This window comes from Saccopteryx bilineata, chromosome 2 (assembly GCF_036850765.1).
Source record: "Saccopteryx bilineata isolate mSacBil1 chromosome 2, mSacBil1_pri_phased_curated, whole genome shotgun sequence".
NCBI lineage: Eukaryota > Metazoa > Chordata > Mammalia > Chiroptera > Emballonuridae > Saccopteryx > Saccopteryx bilineata.
In genome coordinates this window covers 273653350-273680090 of record NC_089491.1, presented here as the reverse complement: position 1 = coordinate 273680090, position 26741 = coordinate 273653350, and the positions used below count along the sequence as shown (strand labels likewise).

The following is a 26741-nucleotide window of genomic DNA, read 5'->3' as shown; positions in this document are numbered from 1 at the left end:
GAGGTGCCGTGTGTGCTAGACTTGCAGGAGGAGAGGTAGTACGGAAGGAGATGGTGTGTGATTGTTCCAGCTGCCAGATGCTGAGCTAGTGCAAAGGCCCTGAGACAGGTGAGCCAGGGCCACACCAAGCAGGGCCTGAGCGTGAATCCAGTGAGTTTGGATTCTGTTCCAGGTTTATTGGGAAAAGGCATCAACCTGAAAAGATTTCAGCAGGAGCGGTGTTTGGGCTGCCTGGGAATCCTGGCTCTGCTGCGTGACCTCAGGCAAGGCTGTGTCCTCCTCGGGCCAGTTTCCTCCTCTGCAGCCTGGGGAGGAGGGCAGAGGAGAGCCAGTCAGGAGTGATTAGGCTGAACAGTTCCCATCTCTGTACCAGGCTGTTGGGTTTAGGCAGAGGCAAGGCCAGGTTTTTAGCAGCAAGCGTGCTGTGATCGGCTGGTGATGTCTGCCCTGGGTGGGTGACTTGCAGGTCGCACCATGAGTGTTACTATCTGTGTTAGACTCACAGTGCCTTTTGGACTTGACTGTGCCCACAAATCACCCGGGATCTTGTTGAAGTGCAGAGTCTGACTCAGCAGGTCTGGAGTAAGACTCACGAGTCTGCCTTTCTCACCGGCTCCCAAGGGGCCGATGCTCTGTCCCCGAGTCGCACTTGGGGGGCGAGGGGGTTCAGCGCTGATCAGGGTACATCCCCTTCCTATCAACGCAGTCAGCAGATGTTGACGCGAAGGAGGACAAGTCTGAGTTTTGAGTCCTGTGTGCCCTGGACGGGTGGGCACTTGTCCTGCAGGGTTGAGGAGGGCACGGTGCCCACTAGCTGCCCTGCGGGGAGGGCATAGGCATGACGCGTGCGCCCTCACTCCCCGCAGGTCCCAGGAGCTCCAGCTGCGACCTGAGTCCCACTCGTACCTGCCTGAGCTGGGCAAGCCGGAGATGGAGTTCATTGACAGCAAGCGCCCTCGCCTGGAGCTGCTGCCTGATCCCCTGCTGCGGCCCTCACCCCTGCTGGCCGCCAGCCAGCCTGGGGGCTCCGAGGACCTGTCCAAGGTAAGGCCTGGCTTCTCACCGGGAGCTCCTGGGGACGTTTGGCTTCTGTGATTGCGCTGCGTGCGTGCAGGGAGGGAGAAGAAGAGTCAGGCCAGGCTGGGGGACACCTTGGCCCGAGCTGGGAGGTGGGGCCGGGCAGAGTCTGGGCAGAGGCTGCCAGAGGAAGGTCAGGGACAAGGTTGGCTCTGTGGGCCATTTCGTGGCTGGAAAGGAATAGCTCCCACCCGAGTGTGCGTGTCCAGACTGCAGGGCCACCATGCCCTGGTGTCTCAGAGAACTCTTTCATTTTATTCTCTTTAAAAGAGAAAGTCTAGCTGACATGCTGGGTGGAGACTGCCTAGATTAAGCACCTGCGGTTTGCAGCTGTGGGGTGTAGGGTTCTGCTGTTTCCCTAAAGCTCAGGACAGTTGAGTCGGAGGGCTCGTTTGACCTCCGTTTACATGAATGGAGGTGCTGGAGGAATGCCAGCCCGAAGCCCGGATGTTCCTGTCCCCCAGGGTCACCCAGTGGCCTAGGTGGGGCGTGGGCTGTGGCCAGGTGCCATGCTCGCCCTTGGCCGGCTGTGTGATGGATGTCCCTTCTGTGCGTGCCCAGTGTTTCCATTAGGGGACACGCGTTAGCTGCCGGTGAGGTTGGAGCTCACCCTACGGCAGCACCAGTGGGTGGCTGGGGACTGGGAGCTGGCAGGGGAGGGAAGTGGCCCACTTGGGCCTGCTGGATCCTCTTCTCTGTCTGACGCCAGATGGTATTGAATGGTGGGATTTCAGGCCGAGGTGGGTCTTTTATTTGTGAGCTGGCACAAAAGGGGCGTTGCCATGGTGGTGGTGACGAGCTCACAGAGAGCGAGCGCCGGCTGTGTGGCAGGCAGTGTCTTCTCAGCCCCAGGAGGTCTGGCCTACAGTCCCCTTTTATAGACAAGAGTCCCACGTGCAGGGAGAGCCACTTACCCGTGGCCACGGCACCGTGGGGGAGAGGGAGTGGGAAGAAGAAGCCCAGCCCTGCCTACCAGCCTGTTCTGCTACGGCTTCCCCTCTGGTCTCCCACGTGGGCCGCTGCCTCTCTCCTCCCAGGGCTCACCGCCTTCCTCCCCCGTTAGTCTCCCCGGCACCCAGGTCTGTGTCCTCCTCCTAGTCGCCTTGACTGCTCAGCCTCCTGGGAGGCACTTTGCCCTGTGAAAAGCTGTCTTCTGAAGCGGGCGGCCTGTGGGAAGGGCGCGCAGGGCCATGCCCACGAGGCTGGAGTTTCTCCGTTTGGGATCAGAGCCCCAAGTGGGCTGTGCCCCCACACCAGTGTTTGGTCTGCCCTGAGAAGGGGCCGGTGGCTATCTGCGGCCTGTCCAGACTTCTCTCCAGGAGGGGGGCTCTTGTGAGGGTCTGTGCCTCACCTGCTTGTCCCTGTCCTCCTCACGGCAACCTGGGGGGGGTTCCTTCTCCCCATGGGTCTTTCCCAGTCTCTGTCTGTCTGCCCCTGTCTCTCTGTCTCTGCCTCCCTCCTTCTGCCTGGGGCAGTTTGTGTCTGTCCCTTCCTGTATGTTTTGTTTCTCTCTGTGTCTATGTCTGTCTGCCTGTCTCTGTATTCCTGGTGTGTGTGTGTGTGTCTGACTCTCTGTTTCTGTCTGTCTGTCTCTCTTCTCTTCCCAGACCCTGGGGTGGAGGGATGGAGGGCTGGGCCCCGCTGAACCAACAGCTCTAATTACTCCAGGCTGCTCCAGGCTGTGAGGAGCGTTTGGAAAGTTTGAGCACATTCTGGGCCAGGGAAGAAGCCAGGGAGGGGAGATGCAGCTCTGGACATGGTCAGATGTTTTCTGCATCCGCTGTGTGGGATTCGGCTGCATGCTTGAGACAGGAATTCGATGAGGTTTTTTTTTTCAGCCCTCCCCCCACCCCCCTGCTGTGCATTCCTTTTTCCTATAAAAATGTTCTGTTTTCTAATGCTTCTCCACCCTTGGGCCTCTAGAGTCCTGTGGCGTCAGAAGTTTCCTTTGGAATTCACCAGATTTTGCTTTAGGGGACTTAAGAATAGTCACAAACAGGACCGTTTCCGAAAGTCTGTCTGCTTGTCGGCTGAAAGGGACAGAAAACCTATGTGGTACTGACTGGAATTATGGCTTGTAGAACTGAATGGAACCTAAGGGTTGGTGGGCTTCAGGCACTGCTCCATCCAGGCGACAGGCTCTTTGTTCTCAGGCCCCCGGCTCCTATTTCACCCTTGGTTCTTCTGTCTTTCACGAGGCCTGGGTGCGTTGACAAGCACTAGGCCTTCACCTTCCCTGCATTCAAGGCCACACGTCCAGCCCAGAGGAGCCGTCTTCTCTCTTACCTTTGAGCGGGGCCATGCGTGCCTGAGCTGGAAGCCTTCCTGGTGGCTGGGGAGCAGACTGCATGCTGGACGCTGGCCCTGCCCCTTCCTGGTGCTTGGAGAGGGGTGGGGCGGGTGCTTCTCCAGCTCGGAGGCCTTTCCTGCCTCGGTGTCTTCAGTTCTGCGTGACGTGTTTCTCCCTCCTACGTTGGCCTGCGTTCTTTACACGAAGGGCCCCTGATGGGGAAAAAGCGGTACCAGCTGCTAGCTGGTGATTGGTTGGGGGATTGGTGTGTTGTTTTCCCCCTGTGGTTTTGGGCTGAAATGCAGGGTTTTTTTGTTTTTTTTTTTTTTTGCTTTTTCTGAAGCTGGAAACGGGGAGAGACAGTCAGACAGACTCCCGCATGCGCCCGACCGGGATCCACCCGGCACGCCCACCAGGGGCGACGCTCTGCCCCTCCGGGGCGTTGCTCTGCGGCGACCAGAGCCACTCCAGCGCCTGGGGCAGAGGCCAAGGAGCCATCCCCAGCGCCCGGGCCATCTTTGCTCCAATGGAGCCTTGGCTGCGGGAGGGGAAGAGAGAGACAGAGAGGAAGGAGGGGGGGGGTGTGGAGAAGCAAATGGGCGCTTCTCCTATGTGCCCTGGCCGGGAATCGAACCCGGGTCCCCCGCACACCAGGCCGACGCTCTACCACTGAACCAACCAGCCAGGGCCGAAATGCAGGTTTTGAGCAGCCATCAGAACCATCTGGGGGGCTCTGTAACTGGGTCCCTCGGTCCTATTCCTGGGAAACAGTGCAGGAGATAGGAAGACAGGCTTCTTTGCCCTCCCTGGTGGTTGACAGCCAGCTTGAAATGGATCACATTGTTGAAATTCGTGACCAGGCAGTGGCGCAGTGGATAGAGTGTCGGACTGGGATGCAGAGGACCCAGGTTCAAAACTCCACTAGTTCACCAGCTTGAGCGCAAGCTTACCAGCTTTAGTATGGGACCGCTGGCTTGAGTGTGGGTTCATAGACATGACCCCATGGTCGCTGGCTTGAGCCCAAGGTCGCTGGCTTGAGCAAGGGGTCACTCACTCTGATGTAGGCCCCCCAGTCAAAGCACACATGAGAAAGCAATCAATGAACAACTAAGGTGCCACAATGAAAAATTGATGCTTCTCATCTCTCTCCCTTTCTGTGTGTCTGTCCCTATCTGTCCCTCTCTCTGTCTCTGTTAAAAAAAAAGAAAAGAAAAGAAAAGAAAGCAATGAACTATGCTAAAGTGAACAACAGCGTAGTGGCCTCCGGTACAATCATAACATTGTACAACCATCGCCCCCGCTAGCCCCAAACATTCATCCCCCCAGAAAGGGAGCCTCACCCCCCTAAGCAGCCACTCCCCATGCCCCGGCCTCCCTAGCCCCTACCAATCACTAATCTGTCCTCTCTGTCCACGGACTTGTTCGTTCCAGACATTCCCTGTAAAGGGAACCGAGCACACGCCATGTGGCCTTTGTGTCTGGACGGTCTCCGGGTTCATCCATGTGGGAGCCGGGTCGGAGCTTTGTGTTTTTGCTTGAATCGTATTCCATTTTATGGATAGACCGCATTTGATTTACTTGCCTAGCCATCGACGGGCCCGCCTGTACCTTTTTGGTGAGAATGAAAGCTAAGCCTGGACCATGAGAGCCCCTCAAAGCAGACAGTGTTTCCTTCTGGGAATGTTTCCGTCACCTTTCCAGGCTGCCCGTTGCTTCTGTGCTGCCTCCGCCGGCTTTGGGGGTGGCAGCCTTTTTTTTTTTTGGCTCATGTTGCTTCTGAGACTCACTCCTGGGTTGGGCTCACAGTTTTGGGGTGTCCTGCCTCGAAAGCCTTTCTCTCTACACTCTTCATTCTTCTTCTGTTTATCTCCCTTCTGGCTCCCGGCGGAAGATATTTCTTTACAGCAGATAATGCTTCTGGGGTCCAGGAACCATGTTGCTGCCCATCTTGTGTGTCTGAGAACCCTGAGAAATGAATGAGGCTGCCAGAAAGACCCCCCCCCCATGTGTTCTGGAGGCTCGGAGGGAAGGGGCGGGTCTCAGTTAGGGACTGGGGGAGGTGACTCGGGACAGTGGGTCTGATTTCAGTTGGCACAGAGGTGTGGAGTCGGGTATTTTGGGCAGAGGCCCTGAGGTGCTATCACTCAAAAACTGCGTCTGCTGTGGTGTGGGAGGGTGGGAGGGAGTCAGGTGCCCATAGTCCCTGTATCCCGGGGCAGGGGGCAGTTGGCAGGCCCCGGGGCTGCAGTTGTCCGGGGGAATAATATGTCCTCTGTCCTCTGGCGCAGCTGCCGTGGGGGGGGGGGAGCTGCTGCCTGGATCTCCCCCAGGGCCTCCCCTGCCGGCAGCTGTCGTCTTGGCCGTGAGGATGACACAGGGCAGGGACTGGGTTCCGCCTGCGCTGCTGCCAGGCTGGGGCCGGGGGTTTGGGTTTGGATGGTCCAGCCGGTGCTTAGGGGGCGCGTACAGTACGCTAGGCCCTGAGCTGAGCGCTCAGTACGTATTACACTTATTCAAGCCTCACAACAGGCTGGGAGGTGGGACTCGTCCCATTGCGTGGATGAGGAGACTGAGGCAGGGGGTTGGTGCAGGCCCTGCTTGAGCTCACGGAGTGGGGAGGTGTCAGAGGGATTAGGGATCTGAACCCAGGCCTCAAAGGTGAGCGCTGATGGGCTTCAGTTGGTGGAACTAAGGAGTAGACAAGTAAGCCCATGCGGGCTCTCTCGTTTGTTTCACGCATTTTTGAAAACAACGTTATTACACGGAGAGTTGAGTTGACGCTCAGTGAGGAAAAAGGAGAAATATGCCGGGAAACGAGAAGATAGTGGCCCTACCCCTGCGCCCCGCTGCCCAGAGCTGGCCTCCCTGCACCGGGGCACCCCGTTCTCGTCGCCCACCTGTGTGTCTGAGTGTGTGTGTGTTTTCTGCAGAGCCGCGTTTGCACCCCCTGTGAGATTCTGTGAGTTGCTGGTTCGGACTGAGCATCGTGAATAAACGGTTACGGAGGGTCTGGAGGGGCCGGGGCTTTGGGGGCAGAGGTGTGGAGGGTCTTGGTGACTGGTCCCGAGGAGTTTTGTCCTGTGGGGGGGACACACAGACGGGGTGAGTGGAGTAAGAGAGAGGTGTGTTAGGGGGAAGGAGTGAGGGAAGGCTTCATGACTTGCAGGGAGGTTGGGAAGACTTGGCTGTAGGAGGATCAAAAGACCCTAACCTTCGCAGAATGAGCGGTATGCTGGATAGGGCCCAGCTGGCCGGAGGACCAGTGAGGGCAGAGGAGGGAGGGAGGAGCGCTTAGCAGCCCTGGGACGTGGGAGCGGGACGTGAGACTGGCCTGAAGTTAGGGCTGGAAACTTGCGGTGCCTGCTTTTGTCGATAAAGTTTTATTGGCACAGAGCCACACCTGTTTGTTTACCTATCCTCTGTGGTTGCTTCCCTAATTCAACATCAGACTCAGGCGGTCACAACAGAGACCCTGTGGCCAGCAGAGCCGAAGATATTTACAGGGGCTCCCTGTGCTGACCCTGTGCCTGTCTTCTCTCTGCTGTTAGGACCGCAGCCTGACGAGCAAGCTGGAGCCGGTGTCTCCGCCCAGCCCCCCGCACGCTGACCCCGAGCTGGAGCTGGTGCCTCCGCGGCTGTCCAAGGAGGAGCTAATCCAGAGCATGGACCGGGTGGACCGCGAGATCACCATGGTGGAGCAGCAGATCTCCAAGCTGAAGAAGAAACAGGTGAGGGGGCGGGGAGGGGCCGGAGAGTGAGTGAGGGAGAAGAATAGCAGCTTTGAGGTTCTGGTCCGGCGGCCACGCCTGAGATGATAATATTCATTATACATAGTAGCTGTGAATGCCTTGAGCATTGCCCATGTGCCGGCTTGTTTTTATGTCCTTTATGTTTATTGGACAGGGGGGTGCTGTTTTGTGTCATCCAATAGAATCCTTGCGATGAAGGACACGTTCTGGGTCCGTGCGGTCCAGAGTCGTGCCACCAGCTCTGTGTGCCTGTTGACTGCTGGAAATGTGCTTTGTGCCATGTAGGAACTGAACTCGTAATGTAGTTGAATTTGAATGAAATGACATTTACCCCCTAGCTTCATGGCTTCTGTACTAGAGCAGGAGGTCAGGATCTACAGCAGGTTGTCCAGGTTCTCGTCCCCACCACTTCCTGGTGATGTCAGGTGTGCGGGTTCCTCTCTGCGTCCTTCATCCAATGTGTGGGGGAAATGTCACTTGACCCTGACCCTGGCTCTGGAATCTGAATGGGCTGGGCCTCCTAGCTCTGCCTCAGTTTCCTTGTCTGTCAAATGGGCACAGACATGACACCCTCTATCTCATAGGTAGTGAGGAGGGAATAGGGTCGTGCTGTGAAAAATAAATCCTCATTGGGACTGTTGAAACCAGAGTTGATACTAATTGTTATAATACTGGTTTCATAATTTAACTTTTTTTTTTTTAACACAGTTGTAAAATTAATTGGTAGTCTGCCTGTTCCTAGCTCCTCACTTGCAACCCTCCCCTGGCATCTTCAGATGTCCCCACAGACAGCCCCCCTCTTTTGACAGGAGGCCCTCATTTCAGCCATGGTCTCCCCCTGGGGCCTGGTAAAGCCAGCCTGCTTGGGCTCCGTGCCTGCTTTTGTCAATAAAGTTTTATCAGCAGACAGCTGCGTCCGTTTGTTTACATATTGTCTGTGGCTGCTTCCCTAATTCAACATCAGGGTCGAGTGGTCACAACAGAGACCCTGTGGCCAGCAGAGCCGAAAATATTTACTATCTTTGCTTTTACAGGAAACGTTTGCCCCCTGCCCCCTGCCCTGTCCTGTCGCCACGTGATACACGTCCTGCTTTGTTGCGGTCTTTTCCCCACGATGTGACAGCAAGGGTCCCTGTCTCCCTGTTCGCCGCTGTGCTCCTAAGCAGTGCCGGCACGTAGTAGGCACTGTTGATGGAGTCAGTGTGACACCTGTCTTGACACCTCTGGGGCAGGGTCACACATGGCTCTCACCTTGGAAGGAGTGTGGACTCCATGGAGGATCAAGGGCCCACCCTGGCCACTACGGACAGTGGACTGAAGGCTGATGGGAGAAGGCCTCGTGCAAGCATTTAGGGCCCTGCAAGTGGGTTTTGGAGGCTATGCAGGTGAAGAGAGGGCACCGGGGCAGTCGCTGGCACAGAGGAGTGAGACTTGGGGGTGGCCCAGCAGCTGAGCCAGTCAGTGAGGCTCTGCCAGCCGTCCCAGACCTTGGGGGAGATCGGTATGTTTCCAAGACGGTGGCTCAGGCATCCCGAGAGAGGGGCGGGCCCTGGCTGGGGTCAAGCAGGCGTTGCCAAGGCTACCGTTATTTCCTCTAGGCCTGGTTTTGGGGATGAGGCTATAGCTACAGGTTCTGTGCACATGCTTGTGACTCAGGGTAGCCCTCCACAGTTAGATTTTTTTTTTTAAATTTAACTAAAATTCACAAAATGTGAAATTAACTCACATGAGCGTGAACAGTGCAGTGACACTTAGTACATTCACGATGCTGTACGGTGGCCATTGCTCTGTAGTTCCAGGACAGTCTCATCGACCCTAAAGGGAGACCCCAGACCCATCAGTAGTCACTCCCCATTGCCCTCCCTTTCCCTCCCATCCAGCCACTGGTCTGCTTTCTGTCTCTGTGGGTTTGCCTGTTCTGGACATTTCGTGTACGTGGAATCCTACACTACCTGGCCTTTGGTTTCTGGTCTCTGTTGTTCTCTATCTGTAGTGCTCATGGCTCACCCACGTTGTATGTAGCAGAGGTCATTGCTCGGTCCTTTTCATGGCCGAGTCATATTCCACTGTCATCATGGACCCCATTTGTTTCTCTGTTCATCGCCTGATAGACATTTGAGTTTTTTCACCTTTTGGCCATTGTGACCAGAGCACCTTCGAGCATTTGCTTTCAGTTGTTTGTTTGAGCGCCTGCTTTTAATCCTTTTACGGACCTACCTAGGGGCGCACAGCTGGGTCCTGTGGTCACTCCATGTTTTAACTTTTCGCGGAGCGACCATACTGCTTTCCACAGCGGCTGCCCCATTTTCCATTTCCGTCAGCAGTGCACGAGGGTCCCACCCAGTTCTCCCTCCACATCCTCGCCAACACTTGTTATTCTCCGTCTCTTCCTTTTTAGCCGTAACCACGCCGGTGGGTGGGCGTGCAGTGGTAGCCGGCCATGCCTGTGTTTGCACGAGGCAGCCAGTTTTTTATCAAGCTGCCCAGCGGTACTTTCCACACGTCATCTCCTTGGAGTGTTGGAACAGCCTTGTGAGGTCAGCACAGTTACTCCTGGCTCTCTCCAAGGGGACAGATGCAAGGTCGGAGAGTCGGAGAGAGTGAGGGGCTAGCTCACACGGCCACGGAGCCAAGGTTTGAATCTGGGTTCAGCTGAATTCTCAGCTACCTTCTTAGCAAGGTCTCTTCTCTGGTATTCTCTTAGGTGCCTCCAAGAGGGCCAGCTTCACTGGCGGAAGGGAATCTCCCTCCCCTACTTTGTTTCAGACTCTATGGAGGGATTTTGTTACTTTGGCCCCGTGCTGGTTGCTCTTCTGGAAGCCACCACCAGGGGTCGCTGTGGGGCCGAGGCAGCGAGGCTCCAACCAGACAGACCTCTGTGCCGGCAGGAACCAGAACAGGATTTTCTGGTTCTTTCTGGGATGCTCTCTCTTGGCTGCCTTTTTTGGGGGAGTTTATGTTGGTTTGTTTGCTGCATGGTCACCTGCAGGCTGTGTGAGCATTATGAGCAGCGAACAGTGTCCTGATCTTACTCGGGTTGTCCTGCCTGGTTGCACACCTGTGCGTTGGCCTCCTGTGTGACCTCGGGCCAGCGTCTTTAGCTCTCTGGCCTTTACCTGCCCTCTTGGTATGAAACAGACGGCAGCACGAAGGAAAGCCCTGTATGGTGTTCGGAGGCGGAGGGTCCAGCATGGACACCGCAGGGGGGATGGGTGATGGTGGTGTTGGATGAATAGCTGCTGACCAGGGTGCGCTTTGCCCACAGCAGGGTAGGGAATTCAGTCGTCCCCATTTTCCAGATGAGGAAAGCAAGGCTCGGAAAAGGTGACGTAGCAAGGATGTCGTAGGGCTCTGACGTAGGCAGGCTGGCTCCACTGCGAACGACGGTGACAGATGAGAACAGAGGCTGTCAGCAAGGCCCGGGCTGCGTCGCACGTGCACACGCTCCATCCCCTCTTTTCATCACTGCAGACTGAACCGGGAACATTGGCCGCAGAGCCGGGAGGCCGGCTGGAGCTGGCCCCGGGCTGGGCCCGTCCCCGCATGGGAGCAGCTGGGGCCTCTCCAGGGCTCGGAGTCCCTGCGGGTGACTCAGAGGAAATGGTTAGCAGCCTGACTTCCTGTGCGCGGCCATCAGCGCCGTCTGCACCGGGCCGCCCCGCCGCCATGGGATGAGGGGTGCCGCCCCTCCTCCTTCCGCCCGCCGAAGCTCACCTCCACACTCTCTCCTTCCCACAGCAACAGCTGGAGGAGGAGGCTGCCAAGCCGCCTGAGCCCGAGAAGCCTGTGTCGCCGCCGCCCATCGAGTCGAAGCATCGCAGCCTGGTCCAGATCATCTACGACGAGAACCGGGTAGGTGTTGTAGTCGTCGTCACTCCCACCTCGACCTGCTTGCTCTGCGCTGACTGCCGGGGTGATTTTGAAGGACCTGGCTGTCTCCCTGGGCCTCCGTGACCCCCTGCACGCATGCACACGCGCACACGCATGCACACACGCGCACACACAGACCTGGGTTTGTGAGTGGGAGGGGACAGGGTGTCCCAACAGAGACCCATCTTGGTGTGTGGCCATAGCTTGTTCTGTGCAGACATGGCAGTGGTGTGGACCGTGGCCGGCCTGCGGGATGCAGGTTCAAAATGTAGGTGACAGGTCATGGGAGAGCGTGATGGACCAGCTGACCCTTGGGGGGATGGGCTGTCACTTAGGCACTCGAGCAGAAGAAATTCCTATGACGCAGAAGACAGTCATAATGTTATTATTATTAACAATAACAGTGGGCAGACGTTAACTGAACAGCTCCTCCTTTTCAGGCAGTGGGCCAGGTGTTTTACATAGTAGTCCTGGGGGGAGGGTAGGTATAGTCATTGTTCCTGTTTAACCCATGGAAGAACTGAGGCCCAGAGAGGTTAAGTGATTTGTCCAAAGTCACACAGCTAGGAAATGTTAGACCTGGGATTTGAACCCGTGGTCTATCTGACCCCAGGGCCTGATTCATCAGCACTGGTCTCTGCTGACCTTTAGCCATGGACAGGACACTTGATTTATAGCAGGCTAGGGTGGGGGGCTCCTAGGGATCCCTGGAGGGGGCTAAGTCTTGGGGAGGGCTTGGGGTACCCAGAGCAGGATGTCTTCAGGGGCTGATCCTGAAGAATTTGAGCTGACCAGAAGGGGAACCTGGTGTCTGGTGAGGTAGTGATCTCCCTGTCATCTCAGTCAAGCCACTGAGAGCTCAACTTCAGTGATTTATAATCAGCTCTTCCCAAATGTGCTCAGTGTTGAGTCCCCCCTGTGTTATAATGGAAGGACACTGAGGACCAGAGAGGGACTTTTCCTTGTCTGATATCACATAGTGATGTTGATGGATAGGGGACCTCTCCTTCTTGACTTGGCCTTCCTGGTCCCCCTCCTGCCCAGGGCTCCTGACCACTCTTCCCAGCTCTTGGCTGCTGGGTCAGTGTATAGAGTTCAGATGGGGGTATACCTGGTATCCTGGGGCCTGGAGGGTTGTTGCTCTAGAGCCTGAGAACAGGACGTGTCCCTGGTACCTTTGGCTATAACTCCAGGCAGGGAACAAACTACTGGAACAACTAGTTTGCTATGCCTCTACCTCTTGAAGCAGCAATAGATGCAGGATGAGACCGAGCCTACTGGGAGCTATGTGCTAGGCCTTGTGGACCCGGTCACCCAACCCACACCCCAGGTAACATACACTAATAATAACAATAAGAGAGCTAAGGGGCCACATGCCTGGGTTCAGACCCTGTCTCTGCCACTTCCTGGCTTTATGTCTTTGGCCAAATTCCTAAACTCTGTGATTATTGGCCACCTGCAAAATGAGGATAATTATAGAACCTGTGTCGTACAGCAACATGGAGATTGGAACCAGAGTTCATTACCAGGTTCTAGTGCCCCAGGGCAATGCGGGGCACCAAGGACGTGCTGGCTGTGTTGTTATTCTTGCCTGGGTACCCTGAGCACATCACATACAATCTGTTTATTCATTCATTCATTCAGCAGGTAATGGGGCGCCTGCTACTGTTCCAGGCACTGCAAACACAGTAGTGACCTCGGCCCCAGCCCACTCACATTCCTTCTGGTGGAGGAAGCAGAATCACACCCACAAGTCCCCAACTGTGGGCACACCATCAATCTGGGGGATTTTGCTTCCCCTTGTCCTTGATCCCCCTTTCTGCCCTTACATGCATTCACCCCTCTCTCTGCCCAGCCCCACGGGCCTTTGCAGGCCTGCTCCTGCCTCGGGGCCTTTGCACTGGTTCTGCCTCCACCACGGCCCCTCTTCCCCATGGGGCCCACCCTCTCTTCCTTCAGCTGTTTGCTCAAATGTCCCTGTTCACCGAGGCCTGTTCCGACCTTCTCTTTAATCCCACAAACACTTCAACCCATTTCCTGTTTCTGGCTTTAGTTCTCCCTTCTGCCCTGTTCCTCCCGGACGCGACTTTTATTTTACGTGTGTGCTGTTTGCTGTGAGAGGAGGCTCCATGAGGGCCGGGGACCTTTGTCTTGTTTTTCTGTCAGCTGTGTCTTTAGGAGCTCCCTAGGGCAGTGCCCGGCACAGCACGTTGTAGGGGTCAGGAAGTGTTTGTCGAACACGTGGAGGGGTGGCAGAGGGGAGGGGAGGGGAGACAAGACTTCCCCCCTGGAGCAGCTCTCCGGTATTGGGGGATTGGCCCCCTTTCCCAGTGCAGGTTGGGCGGGGGCGTTCCTGCGCCTGGGCTGAGCCTCGGCGCGGGGTAGGGGGGAGGTGGGTGGCTGGGCCAGCAGAGGCCCCTCAGCCGCCTTCGGCGGGAACGGCCAGGACTCAGGACTTGCCGCCTCTTGGGGGATCAATAGGATTAAATTTTAATCCTCCTTCCTTCCCTGCTGGTTCTTCTGAGAGGCCATGGAGAAGGGCCTGTCTCTAAATGCTGTGCCGGCTGGAAAACGCAGCCTCCCATGGCTTTCCCGCTGTGCAGGGCCTGCCTGGCTCCTCCACATATCGGACTCCAGCTCATTATCCATTCGGGGCACACGGCCCAGGCGCCAGCGTGCAGGGGGGAGCCCACTGAGCCAGGCTTCTCCTGCCTCCCCAGAGCGGCGTGCGCGGACCAGCGGGCAGGTGCACGCAGATGGCAGAGCAGGAGGCCGAAGGGCAGGCAGGGTGGGGGTGGGAAAGGCTGCTCAGAAGCAGTGGGCGGGCTGCTGGCCCCAGGCGTGGGGGGGGTCACAGCACAAGCAGAGGCTCCGAGGGGGGACGGGTCTCGTTTGATCTTCAAAGGGAGTGTGTGGGGGGCGAGAGGATGCTCAGCTCTGACTTTGGATAAAACAGACACGTGCGAAACGCACATGCAGAGCCAGTGAAAGGTGTCTAAATAAGGGGCGGTTTGCCTGCTGCTGACACTGTAGGAATGCAGGGAGACAGGTAATCAAGGTCGACTTCATGTAGGAGAGACGGGGCTTGAACTAGGTCTGCCAACGTGGGCACTACTGAGAAAGGTAGAAGGAGGTGTCCATGAAGAGGACATTTACACACCCATGTACAATGTGCACATGTGTTCAGGTGGACATGAGGATGACCGTGTGCATGCGTGTGAATGCCTGTGTGTGAGTCAGTGTGTGTGGGACACACCTGTGTTTGAGTGTTAATTCATACACGTGTGCATTTGCATGTATACCTGTTCTCTATGTGACGTGTGACATGCACGTGAGTGGCATGTGTTTGCTAGTTGGCATGAGTAGGGTACGTGTATGGTTGTATGTGTGTGTTTATACTTCATGCGCTTGAGTACATGTGTGTGCTATGCATGCCCTGTGCACGTGGATGTGAAGGCGGTGTGTGTGCACATGGCTTGTGTAAGACACGTGTGTGTGTGTGCACGCGCGTGTGCGCGCACACTTGCTTTTATAGGTGTAGGCACAGTATTTGGCCACACAGGTCCACGGGCTTGTGTGTACTTCTCTGTGACAGTGACTGAGGTCCTTTGCCCCTCAGCTACAGCCACTAGGAGGCATGGTCACGTGGGCCCTTGGGTGCCCTGCAGGAGTGCAGCCTCCTGAGGGAGACCCTAGCCCGACCCCCTGGTGCCTGGTGAGGGTCCCTGCGGCTTGAGCTCCTGGGCTGCTCTCTGGGAGCAAGCCAGGCAGCCGCGGGCTATGGCTTCCCTGTGGTGAGCACCGAGGGGCCCTGCCCTGCAGACCCTGGCAAGGAGCTAGGCAAGGTGGTGAGAAGCTGTCAACCATGGGGGTGACAGGAAACTTCTAGTTTGGGCCCAGCCTGTGGCCCGCGCCTGTGCCCCAGCTGCACTCTTTTCTGGGGAAGGGTCTCCCCTCTCTCTGGAGAAGGACGTTAAGAGAAGAGTGACAGCATGCTTGTCAGTCTATTCCTTGCAAAACATCCTTGCAAAGGTGCTGGCAGTTTGGTCTGTGGGGTGAGTGTGGCCCTCGGGCAGATGGAAGGCGGGGGGGCGAAGGCTCAAATGGCCCGGTTAGAACAGAGCCGACCCCGGACGTACGTCGGCCTCTGAGGGACGTGTGCTGAGAAAGTCCTGCTGGCCTGGGGGGGGGCCCAATGGTCAGGCCATCCTCCCGCCCCGAGCTCCTCTGAGCACCCCTTTCCCACGAAGCTAGAAGCTGGGCCAGACAAGCAGCGGGGAGCAGGAACCAGCAGTTGCAGGGGCATGGTGGTGCTCTGTGCAGGGAATGCCCCCCAGGGAGACAGGAGGAGGGGGTGCTGGCTCAGGGCTGCAGGAGCCTGCCTTTACCTGCCCCTCTGCTGTGCGACAGAGCCTCAGCTTCCTGTTGTACGTGGAAGAGTGGCTGATGCTGGAACCTTTCGCACAGGGTTCTCAGAGGAATCCAAACCCATGGATCTAGTACGGGACCTGGCACATGTCCGGGCCGCTTGGTGTGAGCTGCGGCCTTGTCATGATTGTGCACAGCAGTGGTGACAGCAACCAGCTCTCACGCCGCACCTGCTGTGGGCCAGGTCCCGAGGTCAGAATCTTACAGGTGCTGCAGTCTTAACTTGCATAACTGCTGTGTGCAGTGCCGTGAGTACTCCCATTTTACAGATGAGGCAGCTGAGGCTGGGGGGGGGAGTGAAGGGACTTTCTCAAGGCCATGCGTGAGGTTAGTGATGGATTTGAACCCAGGCCACTGGCCATGAACCCTTGCTCTTGGCTGCCATATTTCCTGTGTTCCTACCAGTTTAGCACCTTTAGGACCATCCAGGGCAAACTGTAGGCATGCCACCTTTTGGAAGTTGAATTGCTTCTTCAAAGACCCTAGGTGACTCAGGGCTCAGGCCCGGAACCCACAGGAAAGGCCTGTTGGGGAGCAGGGGAACCCTTACTCCAGGTGCGTGGTAGAGGGTTTCCTGGGCTCCCTGCGGCTTTGACAGGTCAGGAAGGGGCTCCTCCCTGCTGTCTTCCCCCTCTCAGGGGCCAGAGGAGCCCCCTCTCAGGTGTCCATGGTCCTGAGACAGTGCGGGTGTGGTTGAGGGCGCAATCCACTAGGGTTTACAGGATACGGGCTACGGGAGCCCCCACCATGGGCTCAGGCCCAGCCATATGAGGTCTGTTTCCAGTGACCAGCCCTGCCCTTCCGTCTTGTTGATGCTGCCCCCCCCCCGCCACAGAGCCTCATGAGTGCACACAACCTCCTATTCATCTCTAAAACCTACCGTATGAGTCTCCCTGTTACTTTCCCAAGAGAGCAGCTCATGACCCACTTGGGGGCCTGCCCGGCACGGCCCACGTACCCCTCTCCCTGCGTGTACTGAGCTGCCGCCACGGCCCTGGGCCACGGCTCACTCCACGGGGTTCATTGCTGGTAGCGGGGGGGTCTCATTCTGTGTCTAACCCCGGTGCCGAATACAGAGTGGGCCACCCTGTCCCCTCGCCTTCCCACGCCCAGCCCTCCACTTGGCTTGGCTCGGGAATGCTCCTGTTGCCCATACCCCACAGCTGACCCTTTTCTTGCTTCAAAGTGTGGCCAGGGCAGGGGCTTCTGAGGTGACTGTCAGGGTGGTATCCACCCCTCTACCCCAGGCCCCTTACACACAGGAAATGCCAGGTCCCTGGATGGGACCTAGTCCGTGATGTCGCCCATCTCTCTTCTTGGAGCCTGGAGATCAGAAGGACTTCTTTATGGCATCGTTCTGTGCCTCAGTTTCATCATCTGTAAAATGGGACTACCCCTCGTGTTGGCCTCACATGGTGTTGAATGTGCGGTCTGGGTACTAGTGCGGCACGCTGCACGCTCAGTGCTGGCGCACGGCGGGGGCCCTGTCCAATGGCAGTCGTTAGGATCATCACCCGCCCCCCTGGTTTCCCGGCCCCAGCCGCACTTGGAGCCTCTTGATCTCGGAGTGTCGGCTCTGCAGGGAGGGGGCCGAGAGCCTGGCTTTGTTCTTGGGTGGGCTGGGCCCAGGGCTCTAGGAGGAGCAAGTTCTGGGTGCCAGCTTGAGCCCACCTACATACTCTCTGTCCCTGGGGGCCTTCAGCACCCCTCGTCCCTGGGTGACATGAGGGGCCCGGGCCTCAGATTCTGTTGTCACCCACATTCCCCAGGGCTCCTTGGTCACCCCCTTATAGTAGGTCTGGATTTGGGGCTCATTGGGGGGACGGTTCGATTGATGATAGTGACTTGTTTGACCTGTCTTCCTGGCCTTTGCCAAAAACTGGCTGGTCCCCCTGAGTTTGGCTGGGTCGGGAGCCCCCCGCCTTTCCTGGGTCACGGGAGGGGCTGAGGTCTCCCGTGCACACACCGTGGACACCCCGATTTCCATCTCGCTCCACGGCTCGGATCCCACAAAGACTCTACTGAAACCCCTTCCCCACCCCTCTGTCCACTGTTTCCCCAGCTGGCCTGGCCACCCTCCGGGCCTCCTCAGAGCAGTCCCTGGTGGTCCCAGGCAGGGGCCGGCCAGGCCTGGCAGGGGCACAATGTCTGCCTTGATGGCCGGCCGGGGCCCACAGGTCCAGCCTGTTGAGATTGCGGCCCCCTGAGCGCTTTCTACCACATGTTGCTGTTTTCCTAATAAGTCCTCGGTTGTGAGAGGGGAGGGAGGCAGGGAGGCCCCAGAGCCACTCAGAGCAAGTCACATGATTGTGAAATACAAGAATCCTAGAAAGGGTATCTCTGAGCGACTCTATCTCACCCTCCCCACCCCTCCCTCCCTCGCTGGCAGCAGCAGCTCAGAGGTAATTGTAGACACCCAGCCAGTTTCCAGGGCGCAGCCAGTCACCTCGGTTGGCAGTGTGGGCCGGCTGGTAAGAAGCTGTGCCCACACCACTGGGCCCCGGGGTGTCAGGCCTGGGGGCTTGGTGGCAGTGGGGGCGGTGGGGAGGAGGATGTCATCAGGGAACATGGTGCATTTGTTAGAATTGAAACTTGGGGAGCTTGCCAGGGACGCCCTGGGCGTTCAGGCCCTGTGTGTGTGTGTGTGTGTGTGTGTGTGTGTGTTCAGCCTGGGGAGGGTGTGCAGGGGGGCTGGCCACCCCCACCCCTACCCGGGCTGTTGACGGACGTTTGAGGTTGGGCAGCTGCCTGCTGCTCCCGGAGGCCTCCATTTATAATCTGTTCTGTGCGCGCGCGTATGTGTACGTGTGTGTGTGTGTGTGTGTGTGTGTGTGTTTAATTTCCCCTCTTCTCCGTCATCCTGCAGAAGAAGGCCGAAGCTGCACATCGGATTCTGGAAGGCCTGGGGCCCCAGGTGGAGCTGGTGAGCTGGGGGACAGCGTGGGAGTTCTGGGTGGGGGTGGCTGGAGAGGCGGCTGGGTGGCAGGTGGGTGTGGCGGGGGCGGTGGTGGGGGGGGCAGGAGGAGGAAGTCCTGTATTGCCAAGCGCTACCCTGTCCTCCAGGAGGCAGGAAATACACCCTCTGATAAGAGGGACTGGCAGATAGCCGGTGGGTGGGCTGGGCTGGCCAGAGGGTGTGGCAGAGCCTTGGCACTCCTGCTGGGCTTCCACACTTGCAGCTCAGGCTGCAAGAAGATTGACACATTGGGGCCCAACCCACTTGGGCCAGCTTAGCTTGGAAAGCCCATACTCTTGGCCAACATGATCTGAGTTCACCCCTTAGGTCTGCTGCCTCATAGCTGTGTGACCCTGAGCAGGTCTCTTAACTTCTCTGTGCCTAACTTTTCTCCTCTGTAAAGTGAGAATAATAGTAACATACCCCATTGGGGTATAGTGATGATGAACTATTTATATACATACATATATAATATTTATATGTTATATATAGATTAATACGCACACATTTATTTATTTAGAGATAGAGACAGGAAGGGAGACAGATGAGAAACATCAGTTCCCAGTTGTGGCACCTTAGTTGTTCATTAATTGCTTCTCATACATGCCTTGGCTCTGGGGGTGGCTCCAGTCGATCTAATGACCCCTTGCTCAAGCCAGCGACCATAAGGTCAGGTCATGTTGATGATCTAACACTCAAGCCAGATGAGCCTGTGCTCAAGCCGGCGACCTCCAGTTTTCGAACCTGGGACCTCAGCACCTCAGGTCGACGCTCTATCCACTGCGCCACCATCTGGTCAGGCTGAACTATTAATATTTATAAAGCATCAGATCCACTGCCCGATGAACAGAGAGTGCTGAGCATTAGTTGTTATTGTTACTGTTACTGTTGTCAGGGTCAGTTTACCGATGGGAAGATGCCCTGGTCAGAGCAGAGCTGCAGGGCCACGTGTAGGGACGCTGACAACACGCGGGTGCGTGCGTGCATGCGTGCGCCCGCACGCACGTAGGATGAATATGAAGGTCCCATGCCATTGGTGGCTCTGGGGTGTGTGTGGGCGTGCTCATGGGGCACGAATAATGTCTTATACATTTGGAGCCTAATTTAAACTCAGCTCTACTCACATGTTTGCTGGGTGGCCATGAGAAAGGGCCTCGGTTTTCTCATCTGTGAAATGGGACACCGAGATCTTTCTGAGGCTCCCTGAGCAGGGCCTGTGGCCCATGGTAAGTCGTCAGCCCGGGTGAACACTTGGGAGGGTTGAGCCGTTTGCCCCTGGCGTTTTTCCCGTAGCAGTGACAGCTGCTCCCCAGTCTGGGGTCTGTGCGCGGGCTTCTGAGGGACAGTGAGCAGCTGGCCTTCCATAGCCCCCAGGTCCTCTCGGAGGGCAGGGCCGCACCCTGCACAGGCGGGGCATGTGGAGGCTCTTACGGCTCGGAAAGGTCCAGTGCCCCTCCTGGGAGGTGACAGGCTCCGAGCCTAGGGCATAATCTCTAGGATGGTTCTAGCACATTCTTTTTTTTTTTTGTAGCTTTATGACGATGTCATTCACATGCCTCAAATTCACCTATTGAAAGTGTATGATTCACTGGCCTTGAGCATTTTCACAGATGTAGCTTTCACCATCTCAAAAAGAACGCAGATCCTTAATTGTTGCCTCCTTATCACATCTTTCCACCTGCCCCCCCCCCCCCAACCAGCCACTGGCTTACTTTCTGTCTCTATGGATGTGTCTGCTCTGGACATCTATCGATGGAACCACACTGTCTAGTTTCTCTCACTTGCCAGCGTGTAATTGAGGTCTGCCCACGTTGGAGCAGGTGTCGGGCTTCGTTCCTGTTCATGGCTGCGTACTGTTCCACCACATGGGTGGACCACATTTATTTTTATCCTTCATCGGTCGACAGACTTCAGGTTGCCTTTGCTTTTGGCCATTATAAATAAAGGGGCTACAAAGACGAATGTCTGTCCAGGTTTCTGTGTGGACGTGTGTTTGTTGTTTCTCGTGGGTGCCTACCCAGGACCAGAATTACTGGGTGGCGGCGACATTGTGCTTAGCCTTTTGAGGTATGGTCTGTTTCCCAAAGCTGCTGCACCATTTCCTGTTTCCACCAGTGAGCCACTGCTTGCCTCAGTTTCCCCTTCTTACCAATGGGGTGGTGGGGTTAGAGGCAGGACCCAGCAATTCCCAGATCTGGAGGGGCTCTCGTGTTCCTTTCCTGACCTAATAATTTGTCCCGGGGCCTCTTGCGTGTGGGGGGGGTGTGAATGGAGGCCATGTGTCTGGGGCCCGAGGACTCTGTGTCCCTTGGAGCCAGGCAGGGTCCACTGGCATCAGAATTTCAGTGATTCTTTTCTGGGTCATCCCCGGCCTGGGGTCCCCGAGCGGAGGTTCTCCCCCAGGCTGGTGGCATAGGAGGCTGAGGGCTGGCCTCCTGGGGGCTGTGTGGCTGCCACTGGAGTCCTCTGTGGAGCCTGTAGGCCACTGCCAAGGAGACTCACACTGACGAGGCACCTGCTGTGTGTCAGGCCTCCTGTAAGTGTCACTGGCCCTTTTCTAAGATGCAGCACAGAGAGGGCGATGCCCTGCCCAGGGTCACACAGCAAGAGATGAGGGGGCGGTGTGCTGAGTCCACGGGGGTGTGGCCCACTGGCTGTGCACGGGTCTCGTCTCTGTCTGGTCTCCGCAGGGCCCGAGCGGCCGGAGCTGTGCCCCAGGTGGAGGCAGGTCGGAGGTGCACCCTCTGCAGGGGCCGCTTTGGGCCACCCGGGAGCCCGAGCCCAGGAGGGTCTGGAGTCCCTGGGCCGCACCCTGGGGAGTCCAGTTTCCCGCAGGTTGCACCCCTGCTGCAGCGAGGGTCACTGAGCCACAGGGACAGTGATGTGTATGCCTCTGACTTCTCTGGGAGGGAGTGCTGAGCCTACCAGAGGTTTGCATGTGGCACGACCCCACCCCTCCATCCCAGCGTCCCTGGACCAAGGCCTGGCCTGGTGGAGGGGGCCGTAGGGGGACAGAAGGGGGAGGGGAAGGGCAGTCAGCTCCCACCTCTCCCCCACTGCTTTGAGTCACTGGTTTCCTTCCTGTTCAGAGGCGTTATTTTAAGAACATGGTGTCACCACAGGGTGGAGGGCCAGGCCTGACACTTCATTTCTGAGCAGCTCGGTCCATCTGGATTGCTGGCAGTCTCAGCCACCCCACCAGCTGGCTGAGGTCGGGCCCGAGGGGGACTCCCCCACTCCTTTGTCCCCGAGATCTGGCTCTTCTTCCTAAGTCAGGACGGCATCCCTCGTTTCTGCTGAGGGCTTTACTGTCCTGTGTCCACAGCTGTGCACTCCCTGCTCCTTGCCCTCTCTGCCCTCCAACTGTTTGGCTGTACCCCCACTTTGAGAAGAGGAAGTAGAGAAGGCAAGACATAGGTCCAGGGCCCCCTGACAGGAGAGATGGGCCGTCCTGGTATACTCGAGCCCCCAGCTTGCTCCCAGGGTCCGTGGGAGGGATTTTCCCTTTGGATGTTGTGCCCCTTGGCAGGGGGTTGAAACCTGTTGGGTGGCGAGAGGGGGCGCCCCATATCGGGACTTGCCTCTTGGGACAGAGGAGACTCTGCTGGCCTTGTGCAGTCCCCAGTGCGGGTGGCTCGGAGGGGAAGGGGAGACCCCCTTGGGCCCTTCCCTGGGGACAGGGCAGGTTGGGGCCCACGACATGCTGCTTGTTGGTCTCTGTCAGCTGGTGTTATCAGGAGATGTGTCCGCTCAGGCGTGGGGAGAAGTTCTAGGGCAGAACCTGTCTGTCCTCCTCCCTCAGCCGGGCCCAGCCTGAGGCTCAAGACTGCTTGTCTCCGTTCTTCCTGTCCTGTGGGACCACTCACACTCTGTACCTAGCCTAGTTCTTCCACCACAGTCACCCATGGCGGTCCCTGAGGTCCCTGCTCGCCAGAGAGACCGGGGTGGGGGAGGGGGTTGTAACACAGAGACACACAGATGTCCTCATGCAGAGAGCAAGGTCGGGTTATAGTGCCAACTCCTCTCCTGCCAGCTGTGGGCAAATGCTTTTAACCTTTCAGGGACTCAGTTTTCCCACTTGTAAAATGGGGATGACAGTCAAGTCAGTTAGCTACTGCTGTGTAATAAAACAGCCTCCAATTTAGTGGCTCGAGACAACCACCATTTACTACTGTTTGCCATGACAGTAGAAGTCAGCTGAGCGTTCCTGGTGATCTGGGCTCAGCTCACCCACATCCGTGCCCACCTGGGCAGTTGGCTGGTGGCTCTAGCTTGGCCTTGGCCAGGCTGGCCCTGCTGTAGTCCCTGTTGTCTGTCTGTCTCCAGCGGGCCAGGCTAGGCTAGGCTGACCTCTTGACGGGGGCAGGTGACCTAGGGAGCAAGCAGAAAAGCAAACACGCATTCCCAAGCCTCTGCTCTCACTAAGTTTGCACCTGTCCCACTGGCCAAGGCCAGGGTGTGGCTGGGTCCAGGGAGGTAGGAAAAATCGTACTAGCCACTGCCCGCTGATGGCAACCAGGATGCTGATACTTGGGCATTGTTGCCAAGTGCTGGGCTAAGAGCTTGTAGACTCTGCCTTATGTCCTCTGTGAGTTTAACCCTGTTTATAGATGAAAACCAGGGGCATGGATGACTTACATAACTCACCCAGAGCCATGTGGCTAGGGAGTGATAAGGGCTGTGCCCCTAGCTTCTGACTGGTGCTGCCGTCCAGGAGGGACACATGGCATCTGGCCAAGCTGTGGACCATCACAACAACTTGCTTCTTTCCTTGTGCTTGCTTGCCACTGTACATGGGCACTGGCCATTCATTTTTCAGTGCTGTATAGTACTCCAGTACACACAAGTCCTGATTTTCTTATTCATCCTCCCAGTGATGGGCGCTGAGCTTGCTAACGTGGCTCTGTTAGGGCATTCTGACATTAGTCTCCTGGTGGGACATGGCCCCCACGTTTTTGGGGCTTCCGCAGGAGGGCAGAGGTCAAAGGCAGACAGGCCTTTATTCTTCACTGCTCTCTGAAGCTTGTTACGCATGTATGTTTGCATGAGCCATGTGCCAACCCTCTTGTCTCTCCACCTCACCAGTACCTGGCACTACTCGGCTGGCCTTCTGTCGGTCAGTGAGGGTGACCTGACCTCTCACAGTGGCTTGGACACTGAGAAGTTGAGCAGTTTTTTCTGTTTGAGGTCATTGCTAATCTCACCTCCCCCCCCCCCCCCCCCCGGGACAGATGTGCCAGTCCCTGGTGCTCAGGGCAGAGTAGCCACGGTGGCCTTGGTGGGAAGTCATGGTACCACAGCTGTGCCCAGAGGGTGACAGTCTGTCCTGGCTGGGGCTGCGGGCTGGGTCCCCATGTTCTGTTTCATGCCTGCCGGCGGCTGGTTCTCACACCAGTGGACAGGCATCTCCCTGGTGCCAGGACCTAGGTGGCCCAGGGGCTCTGGCTGCTGGGCTCTGCAGTGGGGCCGCGGTCAGCCCGGCTCTGACGTGCTCCCTTCTCTCTCTTCCTCTACAGCCATTGTACAACCAGCCCTCGGACACCAGGCAGTATCATGAGAACATCAAAATGTGAGTGCACGTGGGCAGTGGGCAGTGGGCAGGTGCACGGCGTGGGGGGGGGGGCTCTCTGGAGCCCAGGTTGGGACGTGAGTTCTCAGTGCCATCATGGATCCCAGCCAGGGACCAGGTGTGGGAGGAGGGGCAGAAAAGGGCAGCTTGGGCAAGAGTCTTGGGTCAGAAAGGGCCTCAATGGGGTCAGAGCAGGCCTGGGTGGGGAGGGCAGGCTAGGACGCTACACGCGCAGCCTTGCAGGACGAGTGGGACGGCCAGGGTCCTTGCCCTGTGTGAGCAGGAGGGCCCTGCCATTCAGAGGAGAGCAGGCTTGGGGTGATGGGGTGGTCCCAGGCCAAATGGGGGCCTGTGGTTTGAGCTCTGATCTGAACATATTTGGGAGTGTTCTGTGGTCTACACAGGCAGTCCACCTGTGGCCCAGCCCAGTGCGGGCAGCTAGGGACACCCATCCAGACCCGGAGGATTTGGAGGTGGCCTGCATGGTGGGTCCTGATGAGGGGGGTCTTCCCCAGGTAGATATTCAGGATGAAAAAAACATCAGCAAGGTGCCACACCACTTGGCACGGGCTGAGCCAGCCTGGTAGGGGTGCCAGGACTATACGGGCAGGCTAGTGGCTTCATGTCTTCAAGCCGGGAGCGAGGAGTCGGGGGCGTGGCTGTGGGGTACATGAATGGGGGCCTAGCCTGGATCCCAAAAGGTGAAAGGGGTGCAGACCTTGCTTATGGGGGACAGTGGCCATGAGTACTCTAGGGGGTTAGGTTGGCGGCACACCGAGGTTCACTGTCTTAGAACTGTTCAAGATTCTGAATTGTGAGAGGGTGCGGGCTTCTTTGTGTGACTTTGGAGGGTGGTGCCCAGCTGGTCCAGCCCATCTGGCTGAGCATTCCTGGGGGTGGGACTGCAGGGTGTACACGCACTTTAGAGAACGCCTTCAAGTCAGTAAATGGGGTGGTGGTAGAACAAGTGAGGGGTGACTTTAATCAAGGGGATCAGGGCACGACCTGACAGTTGAGTGAATACTTTTGGGCTTAGTGGTGGCTGGATCAGGCTGTGCAGAGGCCCTGGGGTTGGTGAGCTGGTGGGATCACAGAAGGCCAGCAAGGCCCAAGGGGGTAAGGTGAAGGGGGGAGGAAGGTGTTCAGGACTGGCGAGGAGCTAGGGTTGCATTATTTGCTCAGAGGCAGGCCAGCGATGCGGTTTATTCTGGGAAGTGATATGATTGGATTTTTGTTTTTAAAAGCTGCAGGGAGAAAGGACGGGGGTGGGGGTGGGGGGTTGGGAGACCAAGGCAGAGGTCACTGCAGTCATCCAGGCAAGCAGTGGAGGCGAGGATGCTGGTGGAGCCTGACCCTGTGGGAGCAGTGGGGGTGGGTGGGGTGTGGCGGGTCAGGGACAGGTTGGTCCCGTGGATGCCAAGGTTGGGGGCCTGGGCAGCTGCAGGGACGGATGGTGAAGTTGCTTCCTGAGATAGCAGATGACAGTGGCATGGACAGATTTAGGGGCCACAAACTTTTAGCCCTTGTAGCTACTCTCTTACTCCCAGTGCCTCAGTTTCCCCACCTGTGAGGTGGGAATGATACAATGCCTGTCTCCCGGGGTTCCTGAGGGTACAGCGAGTCCCTGTCCCCGAGGTGCCGAGCTCTGCATCTGGCGCGGAGGGGAGTGCTCTGTGATTTCTGTCCTTCTTATCTGGTCTGCAGACAGCGGGAGTTACTTACTCCTTATTCGCTCGTTCTGCCAACAAACGTGTGTCAAGCGCCTGCTATGTGCCGGGCTGTGTTCTGGGCCTGGGAGATAGCCGTGGGCGAGGCCTGCCAAGAGGCGGCGGGGAACCAGTGTCAGCTTGATGAAGACAGGAGGAGCCAGGCCGGGCGATGGGGAGCGCCCTCTGTCCCCCTGGCCAGGGCCTCCTTTCTCGCCCCCTCCCCCCCAGCTGCTGTAATTGCCACCAGGTGGGAGCTGTTCCTTCCCCAAGGACCTTGCCCTGTCACTTTAATTTCTCTGAGTCTGCATGCTGGGGCTGCAGAGTTAAAGTTAATTTCGCGCTTGACTTCCTGCTGCACCGGCAATTTCAAGACGTGTGAAAGTCACCTGGACCCACCTCTGCTCCCCCGCGGCCACCTGCCTCCTCAGGAGGGGTGGGGCAGCCGCCTGTGCCCCACAGGGATGGGGGGGCTTGCTGCGGGATGTTTGCCTCAGGCCATAGGAGCAGCTCTTCAGACCTCTCTGGCTTTGGGGGAGCAGGTGCAGGGCCTGAGGGTGACCCCGAGCAGTCTATGCGAGTGCTCTGTTGAGGGAGGGGCCCCCCAACTGCAGGACCTGCCCAGAGAGCTCTGGGCTGAAGGCACTGGTGTGGTGAAAACCACTCGTGATTCAGTGGGATGGGTGGACGGGACTGGGAGTGTTACTGCTCCTGTGGGGTCTGCTGTGGTCTCACCTGCCACACCCTTGTGCCAGGTGACAGAGCCCGGCCACGGCTCGGGGGTCTGCGTGCTCTCTTCTGGTTCCTGCTTTTCCTGCCTTGCCGCCTGATTTATCTCTCTGCTGTCTTGTTTTGGGGGGTTGGCTGATTGGCAGCTCAGGGGCTGTACCTGTGGAGAGGTTGCTTGGAACCCAGGTCACTAACAGGCCTTTGTGGTCTTGCTTTGAAGTTTCGGAGATGTTAAGTAACTTCCCTGGGGTTACTCAGCCAAACCCCTCAGCCAGCCCCATCTGTATGTACACCTACCCTGTTTCCCCTCCTGGGTCTTCAGTCTGGGCTCCGCCCCCTCTAGCTCAGTGACGTTGCCAAGTCATGT

General features: G+C 57.4%; 1 protein-coding gene across 21 annotated transcripts in view; it reads left to right on the top strand.

Moving 5' to 3' along the window:
* NCOR2 (nuclear receptor corepressor 2) overlaps positions 1-26741 on the top strand; it is a 182754-nt gene that overhangs the window by 55973 nt on the left and 100040 nt on the right. For 20 of the 21 annotated variants that reach the window (XM_066260796.1, XM_066260812.1, XM_066260799.1 and 17 more), the window contains 5 exons: positions 867-1044; positions 6916-7095; positions 10855-10968; positions 18281-18337; positions 23887-23939. In XM_066260796.1, the coding sequence (XP_066116893.1) occupies positions 867-1044; positions 6916-7095; positions 10855-10968; positions 18281-18337; positions 23887-23939 (582 nt within the window). The remainder of the gene's footprint in view (positions 1-866; positions 1045-6915; positions 7096-10854; positions 10969-18280; positions 18338-23886; positions 23940-26741) is intronic. The other variant, XM_066260804.1, reaches the window with a different exon arrangement.